We start from the raw sequence: 21,989 nt of genomic DNA, 5'->3' as shown, positions 1-21,989 counted from the left end.
AATAGCTCAATACGAGAGGCAACAAGAAACGCAAAGACATGTGAAATAAAATCACATCATAATGTTTTAAAGAAGAGTGGTTTGATTAAAGTGGTGGAAATAACGGTTGTTGGACACAGAACGGTAAAAATTACACACCCACCCGCGTGCAAATTCAAAATACATCATTAGTTTAAATAGACGTTTTTGTGTGTGGGGGAGTTTCAGGGATGGTTAGATTATAAAAGATTAGATTATATTCACTTTTCTTGAAAATATTTAGCTATTAGATCTATTTAAATGCTTTGTTTTCATATTATAATAATATAATATGTAAACAAATTTAAGCATTTAAACTGATATATTATATCACTTCAAACACTTCAATTCGTTTTTTTTTATATTATATTATGCCTATATTTTATTATATTATAAGCCTAAATATAGAATCTCACAAGGGTATTGTTTAGGGCTCCTTGCCATTAAAAAGTTTGAAACCCCCTGCTAAAGAAAATATTGGAATTTCATAAGCAATAAACAATCATTTAACTTTGATGGTTTAATGCTTCCTGTACACAATTAATTGACTGTACAAAAACACTTTATGGTTTTCCCAAACCATCTCAGTGTAACAGCTTACTTTTCTTTCATACTATATTCTATTATTGTAAAGAATTGAACTGTCCTGCAGAAGATTGTGTAAATTATTTTTCATAGGATTTCTTGGTAAAGACTGTACAGTTAACAGCACTGTAAAAAAAAATCAGGTAACCTAAAATGTGCTTCATTTAGTGACTTCTTAATTTGTTAAGAAGCTTGTTTTTCGAAAATATGATTTAATACCAATAAGTTACATCAAGGGTCAAATAAAATAGAAATGGGAAATGGCACATTCAAGTTAAAAGTTACAACTGAATGTTGAAACCATTGTGTTTCTACGTATGCTGTACAGGTCAGGTATAAAGAATATTTTTGCTCAGGTGGCGAAAAATGTCCGCCCAATAGAAAAAGTTTTGCTCAGCAAGAAAAAAAATTAGAGGGAACATTGATCAGGAAGATGAATAGTAGTCCAAATGTCAGACTTGCCTTGCTTAGGTTTTGTGCTGTAATACCTAATACCTTGATAATGTCGCTAGGCTATCTCCCGATCCCGCAGTTGTTTTTTTTAACTGCCCATTCCCGCCCGCAGGAAAGTTAAAATCGCCCGCTCCCGCGAGATTTGCGTTGGGTCCCACGGGACCCGGCGGGACTCAATCCCAATGCAGCCCTCTACTTTAGTCCACTTTCTATTCCCACCAATCCATTTGAAGTTTTTTTTTTTGGTTTGGTTTGGTTTGGTTTTCGGTTTGGTTTTTCGGTTTGGTTTGGTTTGGTTTGGTTTGGTTTTGTTTGGTTTGATTTGTTTGGTTTTCGGTTTGGTTTTTCGTTTTGGTTTGGTTTGGTTTGGTTTTTCGTTTTGGTTTGTTTGGTTTGGTTTTGTTTGATTTGATTTGTTTGGTTTTCGGTTTGGTTTGGTTTTCGGTTTGGTTTTTCGTTTTGGTTTGTTTGGTTTGGTTTGATTTGTTTGGTTTTCGGTTTGGTTTTTCGTTTTGGTTTGTTTGGTTTGGTTTGGTTTGGTTTGGTTTTTCGTTTTGGTTTGTTTGATTTGATTTGTTTGGTTTTCGGTTTGGTTTTTCGTTTTGGTTTGTTTGGTTTGGTTTTCGGGGTTTTTTTTCTTTCGTTTTGGTTTGTTTTTGGTTTAGATTTAATTTTGTTTTGTCTTTCCTTTGCTAATAATCATTTATTTTTATGTAATATTTTTTAAATAAATTTTATTTTTATTTCAGTATTACAAAATAGTAATATTTCTGACCTCTTGACTTTCATTTTTCATTGGGATTCATTTACTGGGATTCAACCTGAAATAGCCGAAACAATTTGCCATATGAATATTAAAATAAGATGAAAGTGAAACTCTTTGCGTTTAATGTGACATTTAACAGATTGTACTTTTCTAAAAAATGGCATGAACAACCGTAGATTGTGCACATGCACCCCCAGAGACGTTTGTACTTTGTTCATTAATTTGAAGTGCTTTTAATGACATTTCCATATTCATGTAAAAAAAATGAAAGTGCACAATAATCACAATTATTACAAATATTTGCATTTAGATAAAATAATAGGCACAGTCGTCACCATTTTATCCAGTGTTCCTTGACTCAATCTCCCCCTGCACTTCATTTCTCCTTTTTTCTCTCAAAATGGGAAGATGATTCATACCTGGCATAGGATTTGCCAGAAGGAAAGTGCACTCTATTGTATCCCACTTTTTTTTCCCAGAAAAAAGCAAAGCTGTGATTTAAAAGCAGAATCCAGGAAAAAATATCTCATTGTTGGTTTTATTATAAGTCGACTCCTGCATCTGCTTTGGTGCCTTCCCCGTCCCCTTATAAAACATGCAGGTTGAAATCTCCTGCTATTGTTGATCTGCCATTGATCCACAGGATTAAAGATCCACTTTTTTTTTTTTTTTTTAGAATTAGACATGCACGGTTGCACTTGTTTGTGAGACTCCTGGATAAAGGGAAAAATAAGAGCAGGCCGAACAGTCCGAAAATAAATAAAACAGTGTTGTTTAGATGGAGATCTCCAAGCATCAGCTCTTGCTGTCAAGGTTATTGCTTTGTCAAAAACCTGAAATTTTAGCTTTGGGTTTGTACAGTTGTTGATTGTTTTTAATTAATGGTATATGTGTGGTTAGGTTTATACTGATAGGAATAGTTTTCTCTGAGGAGAATGTACTTTGTGATTTAATTCCCATCTGCATTCTCACACAACCTCAGAAAAAAATGTATGGAGTAAATGACCTACTTTTTTTCATGGGTCCTCAGAAAAATCTTGTCCGGATAGAATTATCTGGGATTGCGGTATATCATTATTTTTCACAATGTTTCTCCTCCTTTATTTTGACCTTGAAAACTGTAACTAAAGCAAAATGGTTGTGCTTCCTGCCTGGACTGGTGCGCCGTTATATGGATTTAGACATTTTTGCCAACTTTCGGGGTAAAATAACAATTGGTGGTTCGAATACTGCTGGCGTCCCATCCGTAATTAAAAGAATATGAAATCATTAAGGTGAGTCCGTTCATGGACTGCTCAGAGTGGCCACTGCAGCACAACTGTGTTTTTAACATTTAATAATAATAATAATAATAATAAGAAATGTTTCTTGAGCAGCAAATCAAGACTGGAGCAATAAAGACTGGAGCAATGATGCTAAAAATTCAGCTTTGCCATTATAGGAATACATTATTTTCAAATACTTTTTTAAATGTACATTTATTAATATAAAGGTTTTTTATATTAAAATCTTGTTTGCAATCAATTGACCAACTCAAATGTCATTTGGAAAATGAATCCTATCCAAATAGTGAGTCTGTGGGCATCTCTGTGTGTTGTATAAGTATGCAAGTATGTGTCCTGAGACGTCCCCTATCTCATCTGAAACAGCCTTCCTCGTGTCACTTTGATCACCATAGCCTCTCGGGAAGAAGATGGCAGCTGCCCTGTTTATTCATTCCTACGTTCATTTACACACACACACACACACGCGCCTCTAAGAACTTAATTTATTTGCGGTCTGCAGTCCAGGCTGTGGCCGTTTCATCAGAGGTTACCGTTTAAGCCGATCAACCCGCAATTACTGAAGGACTGACTTCAAGATGTGTGATTCATGCGTATCCCTTGAATCGGAGTCTGATTTCAAGAGTCGCCCCTCTGGAGACCCCCTGAGAGAGTCATACTCTGGTTGAAGAGATTATTAGGAGATTCATGACACTTGAATGGGATGCATGATGAAATCCATGCAGAGAGTATTTATGAATAACAAGCTTAACCGCCACAACAATTAATTGATAAAATCAAAATCATTATCAACAAATAAGTATAGTATGGAGTTTCAGATTCATGTGCTTTGACAGATTGTTTAGATTACTTAAGACCTTTATGTATAATGCATGATAAAAGTATTTTTTTTTACCAAAAAAGTTACCAAAACTTTTTTTAATCTTTTGTTTTAATCTTTTTTTTTTTTAATCAAATTTGATTATCAAACCACTTTCACATAATCTTTTTCCCTGCTTCGTGTAACTTGGTGTATTGACTTTTTCCTCTGTAGCTCTTTCTAGGACCAATTATTTCAAATGCGTTTTCTCATTGAAATGCGTTTTTCTCGACTCAAGACGTCACTGACGGATATTTCTGACCTAGATGTTCCAGCAAGCTTTCAGCTAATGTTTGCTGACTATCTAGTTTCAAAGTTTTAAACAAATCAAACGCACACCTTGTTTCAGTATGTACGTCATCCGTTAAAACAGTTGTTTGTCCCTCTTAAGAGGTGCTGTTTTTTCTGGCTTTTTCCATGAACTCAGCAATTAGCCTAATGACTGCACATCTAATTCCCCATCTCTTCATCTTTTCCGTTTTTGATTTTCTTGTTTTTAAATCTATTTAATGGATGTAATTGCTCGTTTTTCTCAGCACAATTAATATTTCGATCACGCTTGTCTTTTAGATGTGTTTGTGTTCAAGTTTATTTATTTTTTAAAATCTTATTCCTCACAGAACAAATGCATAAGATATTGATGACCCCATCAGCTTCATAATTTTCATTTAAATACGTTTGAATATATTATTGAAATATTTCCACCTGTCTGCCTTTGAACGCAGTGACCTGCAGGAGAATGCAAATATCCTGATATTCATTTTTGATTGAATTGAGCCGAAGCTGATGGAGGGCTACGCTCATGGCTGAAGGAAGAAGGAAAGCAGTGAAAGCGACAGGGGAGAAGTGTAATTAAGTTGTAGCAAAGCTGTTTCTTTTCCCATTGGGACCATATTGAGCTTCAGAATGTAGTTCGGTAATGATTCATCTCCTGTGAGGTGAGAGCCGGACCCACGGCTACCCAGAAGTTTTACCTTCAAACAGAGCTACTTTGGCAGGGAAAATACTTTTTCTTATCATTTTCTTCTAGTTTTCCTGTAAAAATATCTGAAAATCCATAGAACCTTGTACATTTACAAGAATTTACAAAACATTTTAGATGATGTCTTATTATTTTTCATACCCCGTTGGTTATTTCTTCTTGTTTTAAGCATAAATTGAACAATATATATACATATATACATCATACAACTTTTCTATTTAAATAGATTTATTCTTGTGATGCAAAGCTGAATTTTCAGCATCATTACTCCAGTCTTCAGTGTCACATGATCCTTCAGAAATCATTCTAATATGCTGATTTACTGCTCAAGAAACAATTCTTATTATTATCAATGTTGAAAACAGTTGTGCGGTCTGTGGAAAGGGAGATACTTTTTTATGGATTCATTGAGGAAAATAAAAGTTCGAAATAGTAAAGACAATTATTACAGTTATACCACTTTTACAATTATATCACTTTTGATCAATTTTAATGATGTTGGTATGAATATAAATTAAAAGAAATTATGTCCAAAGCAAGTAATTATCTTGAATAATTTTACATCTTAAGGAAATTGATCTTGTTTTAAGAATGTTTACTAAATAAATACTGTAATATTTAAAAGGAAACGAGACAAAATCCGATTAAAGAAACCTGGCTGTTCATTTTCTTTTTTTTTTCTTTTTACAGTTTTTTGTGTGCTTTTAATTAAAAAAGGTGCACATGCATTTTTCAATGTTTGTAGTTATTATTCTTTTTTAATTTAGCAGATTTTTAAGAGTCAAGTGTACCAGGAGCTTTGATCGTTTGTGAATGCTGTCACATGATATGAAAAGCTGTTTCAAAGCAGTTCTTTGGAGAACAGTTGACGTTAAAGATAACTTACCAAGTCAATACAGAAGGTTTTTAATATACGGTTTTGGGCAATGCAAAAAAACATTGATAGGTTTCAATATTGACTTTACTTTTTCTTTTTCTTTATTTTTGATGCCTTTGTGAATATGCAATGTAAAAATGATCCCACAGATGACCCCGCATTCCCCTCTCATTTCTCTGTTTCTTCTTTCTCCTCAGACGGCCATGGATCAGTTGCACATGCACTTCACCCAGGCCATCCACAACACTGTCTTCCAGGTGGTGCTGGGATATGTAGAGCTGTGCGCCGGCAACGCCGATACCAAGTTCCAGAAAATGCAGTACAAGGACCTTTGCACGGTATGTCCAGTAAAATTAGAGAATAAACACACTTCCAAAAGTCACTGTGAGCCACATTCGTCGCTCGAGCATGAAATCATTTGTCGTTTTCGTTCTTATTGTGCTCTAGACAGGCGTAAAATAGGTTCGATTCTTGCCTTTGGAAATGACGTGTATTTGTCTGGCTGTAGCGAGAGGGAAAGATATTGCGCAGTGAACGGGGCAGGAGATCTCATTCATGAGCAAGTCATGAAGCAATTAATTTGAGTTAACAGGAAAAATTGGAGTCTCTGCCAAAGCAGCGACTCGCCACAAAATGCAGTCTCAGCCTGGATGCTAAAATTCTCATTTGCATTTGTATAGAAGCACTGAACCCTTGGATCACAAACAAAATTGCAGCCATCTTTTCTGGGTCATATTTTATTACTGTATGATATTATTGATAAATAATATTAAGCTCCTCCAGTAGATGGAGCACTACAGATAATAATTTCATACATATTTCTTTGACTACCACTAACTATTCTTACATTAAACTGAAATATTATAGCTATTAATTTATGTACAAACATATATTTTTTCACATAACATAAATTAATAAAATGAATCACATAAAAATCATTTTATAAGTAGTGGGTTAATGTCTTGACATACTTGAATGCACCTCTACATACAACTGTCATGATATCTTAATGAAGAAAAAAATCTTTAATATTTTGAAAAAAATGTTTGAGGTTGGTAATATTTATTAATGTTTCAAAGAAGTCTTGTATGCTCACCAAGGCTGCATTTTTTTTTTTCAAATCAAATTTACGGTAAAATTTTTAATTTTAATATATCTTAAATTGTAATTTATTCCTGTGATGTCAAAGCTGCATTTTCAGCATCATTACTCCAGTCTTCAGTGTCACATGATCCTTCAGAAATCATTCTAATATGCTGATCTGCTGCTCAAGAAACATTTCATTTTATAATTGATGTTGAAAGCAGTTGTGCTGCTTAATATTTTTGTGGTTCAGGATTCTTTGATGAATAGAAAGTTTAAAAAGAAAGCTCTTATTTGATATAGAAAATTGACTTTACTGTCACTTTTAATCGATTTTAATCAATTCTGAATTGAACTATGAATGTTACTATCTCAAACCATTTAAGAGTATCTCAAACCATTTAAGAGTATAACCATTAAGCACTATGAATGCTTACTAACTCCAATTCAATTTCTAAGAGCTTACTTTGTTCTCAACTATCTCAAACCATTTAAGAGTAGTAGCACTGGTTCCACTTCTATAATTCTGTAATTACTATGTACATTGATTCAGATCTAGAGTTGAGTCTGCTTGGATTCTTTCTATGACCTGCTATTGGCACAGAGCTCAAATAGTTTGCGTAGGCTTAGCTGCACTTGGCTGTACTATATTTGGGTGTCAGAAGGGAATATTGTTATCATCTGCTGAGCTGAGGTAAAACAGCCCTTATGTTCAAGTTCATCTGGTACAATCAAAGGATGTTTGAACTGAATGCACTGAGCATTAATGCCACATAAGTAAATGATTTTGAAAGGAAGCTTTGTCTTGCCCTTCTGTGTCTTGCGTTTTTATACAATACTTTTCAAAAATTTGGGCTCAGTAAGATTTTAGTGTTAATAAGTTTATTTTAAGGTGACGTCGTTACACGTTACTTGCTACATGTACTCACTATAGAAATAACAGTAAATTATTAATTATTACAAGTAACTAATCCTAAACCAAACCCAACTCTATGGTAAGTACATGTAGTTAATTAATATTACTCACTACTTATTTTTATTTAGCAAGGACGCATAAAAGGGGTGGTATAATGCCCTTTACACAAGATGTAAAATAAGTCTTTGATGTCCCCAGAGTACGTATGTGAAGTTTTAGCTCAAAATACCCCACAGATATTTTTATATAGCATGTTAAAATTGTCACTTTTTGAGGGTGAGCAAAAAACAGCAGCTCATTTGCATTTAAAGGGACACACACAAAAACTATACGGTTTTTTTGTGTGTCCCTTTAAATGCAAATGAGCTGCTGCTCCCGGCACAGAGGGCGGAGCTTCAACAGCTTCAACGTGTCCTTTTACCTCACACAGACATGCACTAAAAATTCCAAAAACTTTTAGCCTTTTATGTTCAAACCGGAGTCAGACAAAGATGGAGAGACTCAAGTGACAACATGTAGACAACATTTCTGAATGGTTAGTTGATGAATTTATGTAGCTTATATGTAGTTATCTTCTAGTCATTGATTAGCATATTCTGTCATCATAATATATAAATCGTGTTCCGGGGGCGGGGTTTATGTAAATCTTAGGGTTTGTGATGTCACTAACCCGGGAGGAAGCTTGTGTAGTCCCTACCAGCTGTTTGTTGTAGTCCTTAAAAAGCCATTTCTTTAAAAGAAAATATCTCCCTTTGCTTTGAACTTTGAGCGTCGTAACTTTGCAGATGTTGTTTATGCTCAAACAGCAACATTACACACTAACTAAAGTTATTGAAAAAGTGCAATCATAATCAACCACCCCTTTAAATTGATCAAAGGTGACAATGAAGACTTTTACATTGTTACTAAAGATTCCTTCAAATAAATGCTGGTCTTTTGCACTTTCTATTTGTCAAAGAATCCTGAAATAAAAATGTGTCATGGTTTTGGTAACAATATTGAGGAGCACAACTGTTTTCAACATTGATTAAATGTTTTTTGACTAATGATGCTGAAAATGCAGCTTTGCTTTAGTTCTTTTAAATTGTAATAATTTTTCACAATATTACTGGTTCACTGTATGTTTTATTAAATAAATGTAGTCATGGTGAACATTAGAGACTTCTTTTTTCTTTTCTTTGGTGGGGCCAAATATGCAATGATGTTGAAGTAGGCATTGGTCTGATTCTGCAGAGGCACTATTACATCATAATGTGACAAAATCCAAAACGAGTCATTTTCGCAGCTTGGTTTTTTAATAAAAGCTGTTTTTGGACTAACAAGGAAGTTTTGATTTCTGAAACTTTTATAGCACAATGACCTCTTACATGGCAAAAGATCAAGGAAAGTGGTAAATTTATGTGGTCTCATGTCACCAACATGATTTGATGACTTCCTTTGACACCCAAACTACCCAAACTGTTTTTGATTTTTTAAGTGACAACATGACAGATCATGCTTGTAGGGTCCATATACGTGTTTATCACCAAGAAATTTGGCAACATGCGCTATGCCTTTAACACTCAGACACGGGTTGTCGCTGCCTGAGGTGTCAACTCAGCTGATAAAATCTTTTGATTTTCCTTCTCTGAGACATTGCTTTGAAACGCACACTAAAAATGACAACAGCATTTTCTCAATGAGATGCTGTGTTGCTCATTTCAGTTTTCGCTCTGGATACGGTGCCCTTTGAACCTCTGAGGGGGAAAGAAAATGAATCCTGTATCTGGGTTTTGCCCCCAAGTCTCATCTCCCAGCAAAGCAAATATTGCAGATGAATTCGTCTTGAGCACCGTCATCCTTTCCGACTCTCAAACTCTCCTGAGCGTCATAAAGTAAACAAAGTAAACATGACGATAGGTATGCTAATGACAATCACTTCAATCCTGAACTTTGAACCACAGCGTGGGAATTAAAATCCAGCGTAACTGGAACGCTCCAAAGGTCACATCATAATGCAAAGCGCTACATGAATTTTACATGAAACTATCATTATCCCGTCCCTTCAGAGATCTCCTGCTCAGCTTTGTGCCATGAGTGCGGTAGATGAACAGTAGCGGGGAACGCCCTGTTAGTGCACATCAACAATGGTAAAACAAATGTTAAAAATTCTCGCACTCTCTCTGGAAGTTACCTCATAGCCGAGTATCAGTGTTATTTACCATCAGTGTCCCTCACAATCGTATTTTAGAGGGCTCTCGACGGGCCCGAGTGGATATTGACCTTGCAGCTGAACACAAGCACTTCATGAAAGTGTTCCTCATCAGCATCTCTTTAGCTCCCTCTCTACCTCGAACTCTGCTGTTCATCTCTGCAAAAGTTTATTTTCATGAACTGCTTGTACTGTCTATACTCTCTAATAACATCATTTAACAAGATGTGCAATTGGAAAGTAAGGGCATCTTAAAGTCATGAAATCAAAATGGACAATGTTTTTTTTTTTACTGGAATTTTGCAGTGCTTATTATAAATGATTTATACGAGCACATCATTATTACCGGCGCGAGGGCGGGACAACCTGTCACTCAAATGAGACCAACCATTTTTGTTTTGTTGCAAGAAGCTGTTTCTCTTGGATATACGTCACAATAGTGAAGAGTATTGCAACTTCTGTTTCATGCTGACTTTAATAGTTCAAGGCTGTTTTTGAAGTTCTGCTTATTAAGAGTTTTAACTGTTCTGATTCTATTTTGAGTCAGACATGACTGATAACTTGTGGTTTAGTAAGTTAGTTTTTTGATTCACTAAAAAGAACCAGTTTGTCTCGGAATCTGACTATACTGTTCAGTCTGTATATCATGTTTTTGATTCGATAAAAATTATCTTAAATGTTCCAGTTCCTTAATGGTACAATACTTAACACTTATTCTCTGTTCTAAATGTATTTTATTAACTAAAAATAACCAGCTCGTAAGTGTCAACTGATTGGGAATCAGACATCACTTCTTGTACTATATGCCTTTGATTTACTAAAATCATCTGGCTTAGTATAGTCCGATTCCCAAACAAACGACTCTTATGATTGGTCATGCACTGTATTTGTTTCATTAAAAAGAACCAGCTCATAGGAGTCCCTCTTTTTTTTGAGTATCGGACTACGCTGTTACTTTACTATTTTGATTCTCTAAAATGAACCATCAGGCTATACTGACTTGGCGTCCATTGTTTTTGATTCACTGAAAACACCTGGTTCATAAGAGTCGTTTGTTTGGGAATCAGAATATACTGACTGAAGGTGCAGTCACATTTAATTCAATTTAATTCACATTTACTGTTGTTCAACAAATTGGATGAAATCCAGTCATTTCAATAGGAGTTCACGTTAATAGGAATTTCGTGAATGGGTGAAAGATTTCCCCACACAGATTTCGTAACAAGTCACGCAAATTCTCCACGTTGACCAATTCATTTAGCAAGCGGTTTAAACTTTTTTTTTTTTTTAAATAGAAATCTTTAAAAAGAATCAGCTCATAAGATACATTGTTAGGGAATTACACTGCACCAGTCGTGCTGTATGTTTTACACTGTGCATTCAGTATTATAGGATGGTGTTCCATCCACACCAGTGGAAAAATGCATGTTTGATGGAACCGAATTTCATGAAAATTGTTTTTTTAAAAATGAATTTTGAATGAGAATTTTGAATTTGTTCTTGCTTCCCACCCTTATAGTAATAGCTTTCACAATTATCATCTGATCAGTCTTATTGTCTGTCTTCTGTGCTATCAAGCTGTCAGAATCTGAACTGTCAGCCTCCTGAATAGTAAATATGTGAAAAACTGTTATCTGTGGCATCTCTGATGATGCCTCATTTTGAGAGCTGACTCACGCAAGGACCGCATGTGGAGTTTTGACAGTGGAAGTTCCAAACGTGGGAACGTTTGATTGATTCTGTTCATTAAGACAGCAGGGGGGCTACATTGATGTTTCCAATAAGGAAAGCCACACTCACAGCGGTAGGCCTTTTTGAGCCCAATCTGATGTAAAGGATGAATGAAGGTTACAAACTTCAGGATGCAGCTGCACATTAACGATTAAAACGATTATTAGTTGTCTTGCTGAACTAAGGAATGTTGTTCTCTGTGTACACTGTATCTGTATGTGAATATTGACCACACAGGTTGAATGTTGCCCCATAAGGTTCCCAAAAGGTGCACCGTTAAAGCTCAGGTAAGAGCGTTTATAGAAATTGGCTCGCATTTCATCAAACCCTCTTTAAGAATCGGTTCAGCAAATCTTTTCTTTTTTTTTCCTCTCTGGAGGGTGTCGGAGATCGACGTTTGAGTGGAAAGTGCCTCATTGACGCCTGACTCTTAGTGAAGAGGTTGCAGTTGGAGCAGCGCTCGAGAGGTTTCCAGAGCTGATTTTCGGTCTTTCCTGAGCTCTTTTCAAAGCTTCAATCCTGCACCAGGCTAATTACTCTACCATTGTTTAACAATCTTGTGGGAAGATGACGAAACCCCATTACTTTATTAATCGGATAAATATGTCCATTTTGGGATTTATCCAACCCAGGCTCATTGGAAATACATGACTCTTTAACCTTTTAGCGCCACTCACCGGACACTTAATTTCTGAACTACTAGTGTAATATGTTGCAACAGTCCCATTTAGCCGTTTCTGAGAAAATTGAACGCCACATTTAGTGGCAGTCACTGGACATTTGAAAGTGCCCTTAAACTTCCAAGTTTAAGTGTATATATTTATACACACAAACTTGGAAGTAGCCTAATGTCTCAAAGCCTTATAATCCTCACATCCTGTTCCTGAGGAACTCGAAAACCCTTGATCCCGACTGAGCCTCTCCAGCTCTGCCATCTGTGCTGTGACTTCTTCAGCTTGGTTATGAAGAGAAGACGCCACAGAGATTTGCTGACTTTACATGTTTACAGACTGCTGACGGCAGCGGCGCTTTTCCCCCGCTTTGTTTTCCCTCTCTCGAAATTTACTTCAATCATATTTGAAAATGTACATGATTCGACTGCATTGAGAAAGGTGGCCACCTCTGATGCCCAGCAGTGTTCTTCCATCACGGCAAATAGAGATTAGCCCTGAAAAACCCCAGTGATGTTCTGAGACTGTAGGGAGAAAAAACAAGAATACTTGAAATATCTTTTTCATGTTTTTTTTGGATGTAATTCCCAGCACGCCATTCAATGAAGTCACCGCTGACCTGAGTCCATTTCTGTCCACCTGCCTGAATCCCATGCATCATCTCAAGGCGTCAAAGGATCTTATCAAAATTTCAGCTATAATGTCCATCTGTCTGTCTAATATGTCTCCTTTGAGATTAGAAAGACATTTATCATCCTTTCCCTCCACCAACTCTCAGTTGCCAGGCAACGGTGCCTCGATTCTCATAGCAGGAAGTCATCTGAAGAGGATGGGGGATTGATTGTTTGAATGGGATGAGTGACTTCTCCTTCTGCTCACCTGCAGGAGTCATTCGACATCAATGAGAATACTATACTTCCTGTGTGGCAACTACCGGATCAGTGTTAATCCAGCTGAGCATCCAAGTATCTCCTTACACTCAATGATGGCAACTTTATTCAAAGAAGGGTTGTAGCTGTCCCAAACAATCAACTTCAAATGAGACCAATGGCTCATATAATTATTGCTTTCGACCCTGAGTATAACATTTTGGTGGCTTTGGCAATATTACAGATTTCCTTCGGTATAATACTTGAGCCACCGTTCATTGCATTAGTTGGAGACGCTCTAGCGTAATGAGTTGTGTGGGATGGTTTCATATGAGCTTGTTTATCTGTTTCTGCAGAATTACCGTAAGTGATGAATCACCTCTGAATGGCCAGAGCTTTTTCTGTATGCAGCACAGACCTAATTAGATGTATCGCAGCCACTCGGATCAGGTCGCATTGTGTCTCAGCATGGCGAATACAAAAGTGAATGAGTGTTTTATTCATTTGATTGTTTGTTTTAAAGTCTTAATTGGTTGAACCAGTGTGATTTGTAAGTGTTATCCTTGACTAACTGTCTCTTAAAATGCAGGGAAACACCTGATGTTTTTTTTTTTTTGCTGGTTCTTCAGTACTTGGTCAAAACAGGGGTGAAACAAGTTTATGCATCAAGGAAATTGATTTGAATTAATGTGTTATATGTTCAGAGGTGTTCATTTATGTTTAGAAGCTTCCATTTTCTCAAGGATTTGTGATTTTCCCCTTGCTTATTACTCATCACTGCCGGATGCAAACAAAATTTGACAAAATATTTAGTATAAATATGCAAGAACCCAGCACTCACTTCAAGCAATTAATTACTTTTTTGTTTAGTTTGAACTACAAAGTCAGAAATACATTACATTTATTATAATAATAATAATTATTATTATTTTTCAAATATATTAAAATATAAAAGTTGATTCAACTCATCGAATAGCATGTACCGTCATGTTAATCTACAAATCTTCCAGGAAAATTTTTTGTGCAAATCCAGGATTGACCTGACCCTCGTTTGTGAAGCAGCGCGGCGTAAAATGATTTGCGCAAATGTAAGAGTAGGGGGAAATCTGGAACCATTCATTTGGAGAGACTGTTTATGATTTATGGAGATTATATAAAAAAGTAATGGGTGGATTTTGACCATTATTGGCTGGTTGTTTACACATCTGTGTTCAAACACCTTATAAAAGTGAATTTTTCATAATAGCCCCCTTTAAAATGATGAAAACCTTTTGAATCCATTAGAGCTTGTGTGACCTTGCTCTGTGAGTTAAACGGAATGAATACATCAATGAATGTTTTCATAACGGTAAAAGGTATGTTTTTAAATTAACCCCATTCTTTTGTCAATGCGTATTTGTATTTTTCTCTAGTTGAATATGCATTTTAATCTTGTATGAGGGCAGATATTTTTGGGCTTGTGAGTAATAATGGTATGTTATAATTTTTTCTAAAACAGAATAAATCAAAACTATTGTAGACACGGTTTAATTTCCTATTATTTACTAATGACAGGTAAAATTGTGGGGTATTTTGTTGTCCCATGTTCCAAGATTTATTTTGCTAGAACACTTTAAAAATGGAAAAGTTTTCTGGACTGAAATAGTTCAGAGTTTCATTTTATGCTCTTTCTCATAGACATTAAACATGACCTGGCAAAATGCCTCTGCCATCTGCTCTACAAATGTTGTTAACATATTTGAAGTTCCTACACTGTGACCTCAATCATAACCTAAATAAACTTCAGGAAAGTTAGGTAACTTGGGTAAGATTAGGTAAATGTTTGACAATAGACTACTGTGGTGAGTCCAAATTGACAAAGTCCATTGGTAAACTTACAAATAAGCCTTGCAGTAACCGTGGTTCTGTAGCGAAAAGTTATGATTGTGACACATAAATTGTAACTTAAGCTCAAAAACGGTTCGCTTTTCCACAGCTGGAGGCCGTGTTGCTATGTGCCGTTCCCTTGCCTTCAAAAACAGCCTCGACGAGCCTCGGGCCGATCGTAATTTACCAGGCTCCAGCAGTTTGCAGAGTTTCCAAGCATGGTTAAGAAGAAAAGGCAGGGACAGAGCTCCAGCATCTCACTGCTTGACAGCATTGATGAATATGTGTATGGATGAGTCGGCAATGCTGCGGTTCTAGACATGGCAGCGTTCATGTCAGCTTTCCCCGGCCACAAATCGCACTGACCAAAGGGAGTATGTCAGCTCCTCTGAGAACGCCAGTGTCACTGGAGTCAGAGTTGATTCAAACTGTATTTTACTTCAGTACACAGCCCAACTCCCAATTTGATATACAGTCTCTCATCCCAGACAGGAGCTTGTTTTGTGGTCTCTATGGTATTATTTCTAATTATAGCGTTCCAAGGAATGTAAGAGATTCTCTGAGGTTTTGAAGGATTGATCGCATGGTAAATATTCATTAAGGTCCACAGCAGGTCAATCATTATCTCTGGTGAATTCATGCTCGCTCACTGTCAGATTTACTGGTTTCCAAATGTCTTCAGCTTGATTTAAGGATGCATATACATCTGAGAAGAGGTAATGTCATGCTCAACTGGGTTCTTTTAGTGTCTTTTTCTCTGGATCCTTAGAAAGTATTAAAATGTCTTACACTTTTTCCAAATTTAGGGTTGTAAAAAAGTAAAGTCCAAGTCCAGTTCATTTCTGGAAGTCAGTTTTATTCATGGGATCAATTTCAGTGCATACTGATTCAGGGATTTGTTTTTGTCACCCGAGTGGTCATTTAAAAAAAAAAAAAAAACAGTTTTAAAATGTAACACTGAATACTTGAAATACAGCTTTGCTATGACAGGAATATATTACATTATTCTCAAGAAACGTGTATTATTATTATTATCAATGTGAATGACAATTGCTTCATATTTTTGTGTAAACAGTAATATTTTTTTTTGTTCAAGATTCTTTGATGAATAGAAAGCTCAGAAGAACTTTTATTTGACTTTTTATTGAAAGCATTTTTTTCGAAATGTGAATCTTTTGTAATTTTATAAACGTCTTTAAGAAACATTAATTTCTTTAAAAATAAATCTTGCTGACCCCAAACTTTTGAACGGGAGTGTATATAGTTAAATAATTCTGTTTATTGATTCAGTGTAATATTTTTTATGTGAATACATATGATTCAATTTTATTCACTTTTTAGTGAAAACATTAATAAATAAATAAGAATATTTATTATCATTAAAAGGCTAAAAAAAACCCTGCTTTTTAAAAATAAATAGTTAGATCACCCCGTCCTAATCACCATTTAAATTAAACGTATTGACATTAATGACTAAATATATAGATATAAAACAATTGTATTGTTGCAAAATATATAAATAAAAAATTATTTGCATTAATATTCCTTAAATTTAATTCCTTTAAATATGCTGGTGCCCTGCTCGCAACACAATTAATCCAATTTCATGACAACTCTCGGAATAGTTTTAACATGTTATTGAATACGTTAATAAATTTGTTAATGTATTTGGTCTTGTCGGACTAGATCTGCTGCTGATTATTGCTGCTGTAGAGCAAGTATGAACTTGCTACTGCTAATAGATACACAGACTGTGAGCATGTAAGATGTGCTGCTGCTGTTTCATAAATAAACATACATAAATCCCATAGCTGATCTAGGCAGGTGGAGCTGGGGGAGGAGGAGGGTTTCAGAGGAACTACCCTACAGCAAACACTGAATTAGACAATTCAAATGTTGAGCGAGCAATCTCATTCGCTGTAGGATCAGCAGAGGCCAATCAGCTCGTGCCATGCGGTAATGATGCGATTGCTTACAAATTGCATGTTAAAGGCTTATCAGCCTGCGCCCTCTAGAGTTTCATGACTGAACTAGATATCTATAATGGAGGCATATTTTCCTCAAACATTTTCAAAAACTCACAGCTTTTTTGAAATCACATGTAGTTCTCATGGTGAAACTGTAGGAGCTTGTTGAAATTGAAATGGTGAGACTGAAGCTCTTGCTTTTATCTTTCTCACCCCAGCACATTACCACAGACAGCTACATCCCCTGCTTGACCGACCTCTGCAAGGCCTTGTGGGAGGTGATGCTCAGTTACCATCTAACCATGCAGTGGCACGATGAGCACTACAAAGAAGAAGAGACCACTCCTGGTAAGACAAATTAGTCACTCTTGTCTGCTGCATAAAGAGTCATGGCCTCATTTCTTAGGCAAATTGTATTTTGAATATGATAAAAGTGTGTGCTAAACATAAAAACCCCCTACAATTTTGTTGACATAAGCGCAAAATAACGCATAAGCCTGTTGGTCACTCCTCTTGATAAGACGGCTCTTTATTTCAGTCTAACCAAAGGCACTGTTCAAAAGATTCAAAATGACATGATGTGCCAGTAATATACTTTACAGCATATACTGGGCCGCACTGTCATGCATAGTCGGCAAAAGAACAATAACAACAATGGCAACAGAGCACCAAAATGATTTCCATGATACAATCAGTTGCTCTGATCAGATGATCGGGTTCAAGCAGGCTGTAATATTAACACTCCCATATTCCCCATCATTATGCCTTATGTATATTTGGCAATGGGGAAAAATCCTCCTGCACTATCTTGGTCTTGTTTTCCATTAAAAACATCCTTAAAACAAAATAAAGTACCTTAGCCAAACTGGATATGAATTTGTATCTTAGATAAAACATTTTTTTACTTGTTTCTTCACAAAATTTAGTAAGATATGATAAAAACCTACCAGTGGAATAAGACAAAATACAGTTATATGGTATAGTTTCTTTCAGTGTTAAGGCCCGTTCACACCAGGGATGATAATTATAAAGATAACGCTAAATATATAGTTTTAAAAATCGTTCTAAATGTAAACGAATAGCAGAGTCCACACCACCATAATTACAGACGAATATGAACACTTTCATAATATTTTTCAAGCTGATTAACAATAAAAACATTGACAGCCAATCAGAATCCATCCTGCTTTAACGAGCTGGAGCATTTAAAGCGACAGGCGACAAAACTGCCGTGTGCGCTCATAGTTAAGCTTATATTGTCTCTTCTTTTTCATTTTAATTTTAGTTAGTTTTATTAATTTTGCTGTGGTCATTAGCTTTTTTAATGGCTATACAAGTTTTGATTCATTGTTATTGAAGTTTTATTTATTTTAGTTAACTATTATAACCCTAGTTTCTCTTAATAGCTTATGCAATTTGATAGTAATTTTATTGTTTTTTATATAGGCAAATATACTGGTTAAGAATGATATTTGTAAAATTAATTTGATGTATTTATTTAGACTTTTAACTGGATAGGTAGAAGTGGGGATGAGATAAGACAGAATATGTAAATGTCCCAAGCCAGATTCCACTTGCTAGGTTTAATCTCTGACAGTATGAAATAGTATTTTTTTCCCAGCATTCTTTGGCACCTCTGAGGTTCGTCTTTCTGCTGACGCAACTCTCTAAGTCCCCTTGTGTTTCTCTAAACCGTCCGGAGGTCGACTCCTGTATTTTGGCTCTTTTGTTTGTAACTCTAAATCAGTTTTAGTAGAACGAGCTTGGGATTCATTAGGGTGCTCACTACCCCGTGATGGTTAGATTTATAAGCATTGCATTTGTTCTTTTATAGTGTAAGGCCTTGCCTTGTATATTCAGAGGAAATGGCTTTGGGTGTGCGTGCGCAGCTGTGGCCAAGGAGACTGAGCGGGTAATTGAAAGGGCCGCTGCGGCGTTAGCCAACTGCAGTGTAGTTTGTAACGTTTGCCTTTCTGTCTTGCCTCCGCTTCGATTTCTGAGGTCACTGAGCACTGCTGAAATAGATTGGTGCTTGTTCTTGGTAAGGTCTGTCATTGGAAATTCATTGAACCTTTCTAAAGTACCCTAATAACCCCTGCAGAGGCAGGCATACCAAATGTTACTGACTGAACAGCCATTGTTGCTGTAGGTAATGATGGTTTTCTATAAATATTAAATCAGGGCAAATAATATCATTTGTTTCAATGGAATATTTATTTTTTATGAAACTGTTAGTGGAATTTTCCCGCACTAATTTCCACCTCAACTCTGTACTACTTTGTATTTTAATCAATTGTCCGTTGTAATCTCTCTTTTCTTTGTTACTTATGTTTCACGTTTGTTACAGCGCCCCGAATTAAATAATTTATACTCTGAAATGCACACATTTATGTGCTTTTTTTTTCCACATCAGTCCTCAAAAGAGCAATAACTCGCATCGCAGTCGTAATTTATCATCGACTCTGGCGAAATGGCTTTTCAGAAAATGACACAAAATCTTATTTAACAATATAAAACAAATTTAGTGAGCTTAATGTGTACAACAAATGAAAGAGCTGACAATGGAACAAAATAAAATACACTCAAGATCCATCAATATCATGCTTCCTATTTTTTTTAAACTGGAAAATAACTATATAAACGATACTTGTTTTAGAGTAAAGTGCTTTATAGTATTAATCTCAATCCATTGAAATAGATGCAAAAATAATTTAATTTCATAATCAGTATTTTTGTCTCATTTCCCAGTTACAACACGTAAACGTGGAAAACAAGATAAATTTACTTGAAGTATAGAAATTAAAATTCAATATCTTAAATGATTTAGATATCTTGAATTATATTGAAAAAAAAAACTACTAAGTCATACGGTTTTGCTTAAAGTAAATATATCTTGTTTTCAGCATATTTTAATATTTTTCTGGGGAATAAAACAAAAATGCATAATATTTTTTTGCAGTGTAGAAGGCCTGCATCCCAATTTTCATCATTTTTCTCTCATAAGCATTTAAAGTGACGGATGAAAAAATGGCACAATAATAAAACAGAATATCGTCGTCCACTGGTGTGGACTCTAATATAGTTATCGTTATAGTTATCTTTAGAGTTATTGTTCTTGGTGTGAACAGGCCTTGATTCTTATAGAATCATATTAATGAAATTAAACATTTATCACTGTTTAAACATTTTAAGATGTTCTTATAACTCTGTTTTGATGCTCTTCTGTGTATATTTAGAGATATTTGACAGATCAAGAATCATGTGTGATTGAGATATTATGGGGACACAGAGCGCATCACGAGTCATCAGCTGTTGTTCTCAGTTTAAAAAGGTTCTCAAGCTCATTTTGCAGCCCTGATGGATAGTTAAGATGTTCTCTCATCTCCTGCCCGTTTCTTTTAGTTATTTCCCCTCTCTCTCCCACATTCGATAGCTGCTGCTTCCAGTAAACGACTGCACTAATCTTCAGGGCTGCAGGCTACGGAGAGGCAGAAGACACTGTGGCAGTGCAGCAGTGTCAGTGTCTGGGCTTTTTCAGGATACACACAGAATTTTTTGCTTGTGTCAACAGTTACTATATATATCTTGGGTATATTTTGACTTGGGAAGACTTTATGAGGTGACTTAAAGGAACATAGTTCCCAGTTTGTATACGGTTAGAAGATGGCTGTGTCTCATGTGACCTTGTTATTTGTACACACTATGACTATACAGATCACAGCATGTATATAGGAAAATGTTGGTGTTATTTTGTCACTTATTGGGAGTAGTAGGCAAGATGGAGCTGTTTACCTCCAGTATTTGTGCTAAGCTAACGTTAGGCTAGCGGTGGGTGCGTCAGACAGAGTTACGGCACGCACGGAGATGAGAAGGGTATGTATGGACTTATCTAACTCTGGGGGAAACGGTGAATAAGCTTAAGTCCCAAAAAATCGACGTGTTCCTTTAAGGTATTCCTTTTTCATCCAGTAAGCATAACGTGTAAATTCTTAAATTCTTTGAAAGAAGTCTCTTTTGCTCACCAAGACATTTATTTGATCAAAATACAGTAAAACAGTAATACTGTGAAATATGTTTTCATTTAAAATACCTTATCTTATATTATATTTTTTATATAAATGTAATTATTTATTAATCTGATGGCAAAGTGGTGATATGGTGAATTTTTCAGCATCATTACTCCAGTCTTCGGTGTCACATGATCCTTCAGAAATCATTTGAATTTGTTGATTTCATGCTCAAGAAACAATCCTCCTTATTATCAATGTTGAAAGCAGTTCTGCTTAATATTTTTGTGCAAACTGATAAAAAAAAAATTGTGATTATTTTTAAAAAATTTTTTTTTTTTTTTTGCGTAATTATAAATATTTTTTATTTATTCGTTATTTATTAAAAGCATTATTGCTGAAAGTATCATTTTCTTTAAAAAACAAAACAAAGTTCTTAACCCATTGAAATACTAAATATATTGTTACATTTTAAATGTCTTTATTGTCACTGAATAGAAGTAATAATTTCTTTAAAAAATAAATAAATAGAAAAATTCTTCATATATAATAAATATTAAATATAGTCATGTAGTCAAATGCACCTAGAATATTTTTGGTTTGCTAGACAGCTTTTAATGCCAGGGCATTTTTTCTCAGACAACCTGTCCATTGTCTTGTGAAGTTTCATCATATTAATTTTCGTCATATTCATCATATTACATATCCTCTCAGACTGGCAGTAACCTTGATTATACTTTCCATCTTCCCTACCGCCAGTGGCAGAATAAATGAATGCATTTGCTATTTGACGCCTGACACACTAAACTTGTCAAAGTTTTGTATCAGTGATTAATGCCACTTAATCTCAAGAAGTCTGGAATAT

At 35.4% G+C, this 21,989-nt stretch overlaps 1 protein-coding gene across 2 annotated transcripts in view; it reads left to right on the top strand.

The window, feature by feature from the left end:
• The window catches only part of vps50 (VPS50 EARP/GARPII complex subunit), a 143,308-nt gene that overhangs the window by 39,506 nt on the left and 81,813 nt on the right, over nucleotides 1-21,989 (top strand). For both annotated transcript variants that reach the window (XM_056249694.1, XM_056249693.1), the window contains exons 12-13: nucleotides 6,021-6,161; nucleotides 17,336-17,465. In XM_056249694.1, the coding sequence (XP_056105669.1) occupies nucleotides 6,021-6,161; nucleotides 17,336-17,465 (271 nt within the window). The remainder of the gene's footprint in view (nucleotides 1-6,020; nucleotides 6,162-17,335; nucleotides 17,466-21,989) is intronic.

Source organism: Rhinichthys klamathensis, unplaced genomic scaffold (genome assembly GCF_029890125.1).
Source record: "Rhinichthys klamathensis goyatoka isolate OS25496 unplaced genomic scaffold, OSU_Roscu_1.1 h1tg000060l_1, whole genome shotgun sequence".
NCBI lineage: Eukaryota > Metazoa > Chordata > Actinopteri > Cypriniformes > Leuciscidae > Rhinichthys > Rhinichthys klamathensis.
Note: the sequence above shows the minus strand (reverse complement) of the source record. Positions and strands in the feature narration are given on the sequence as shown.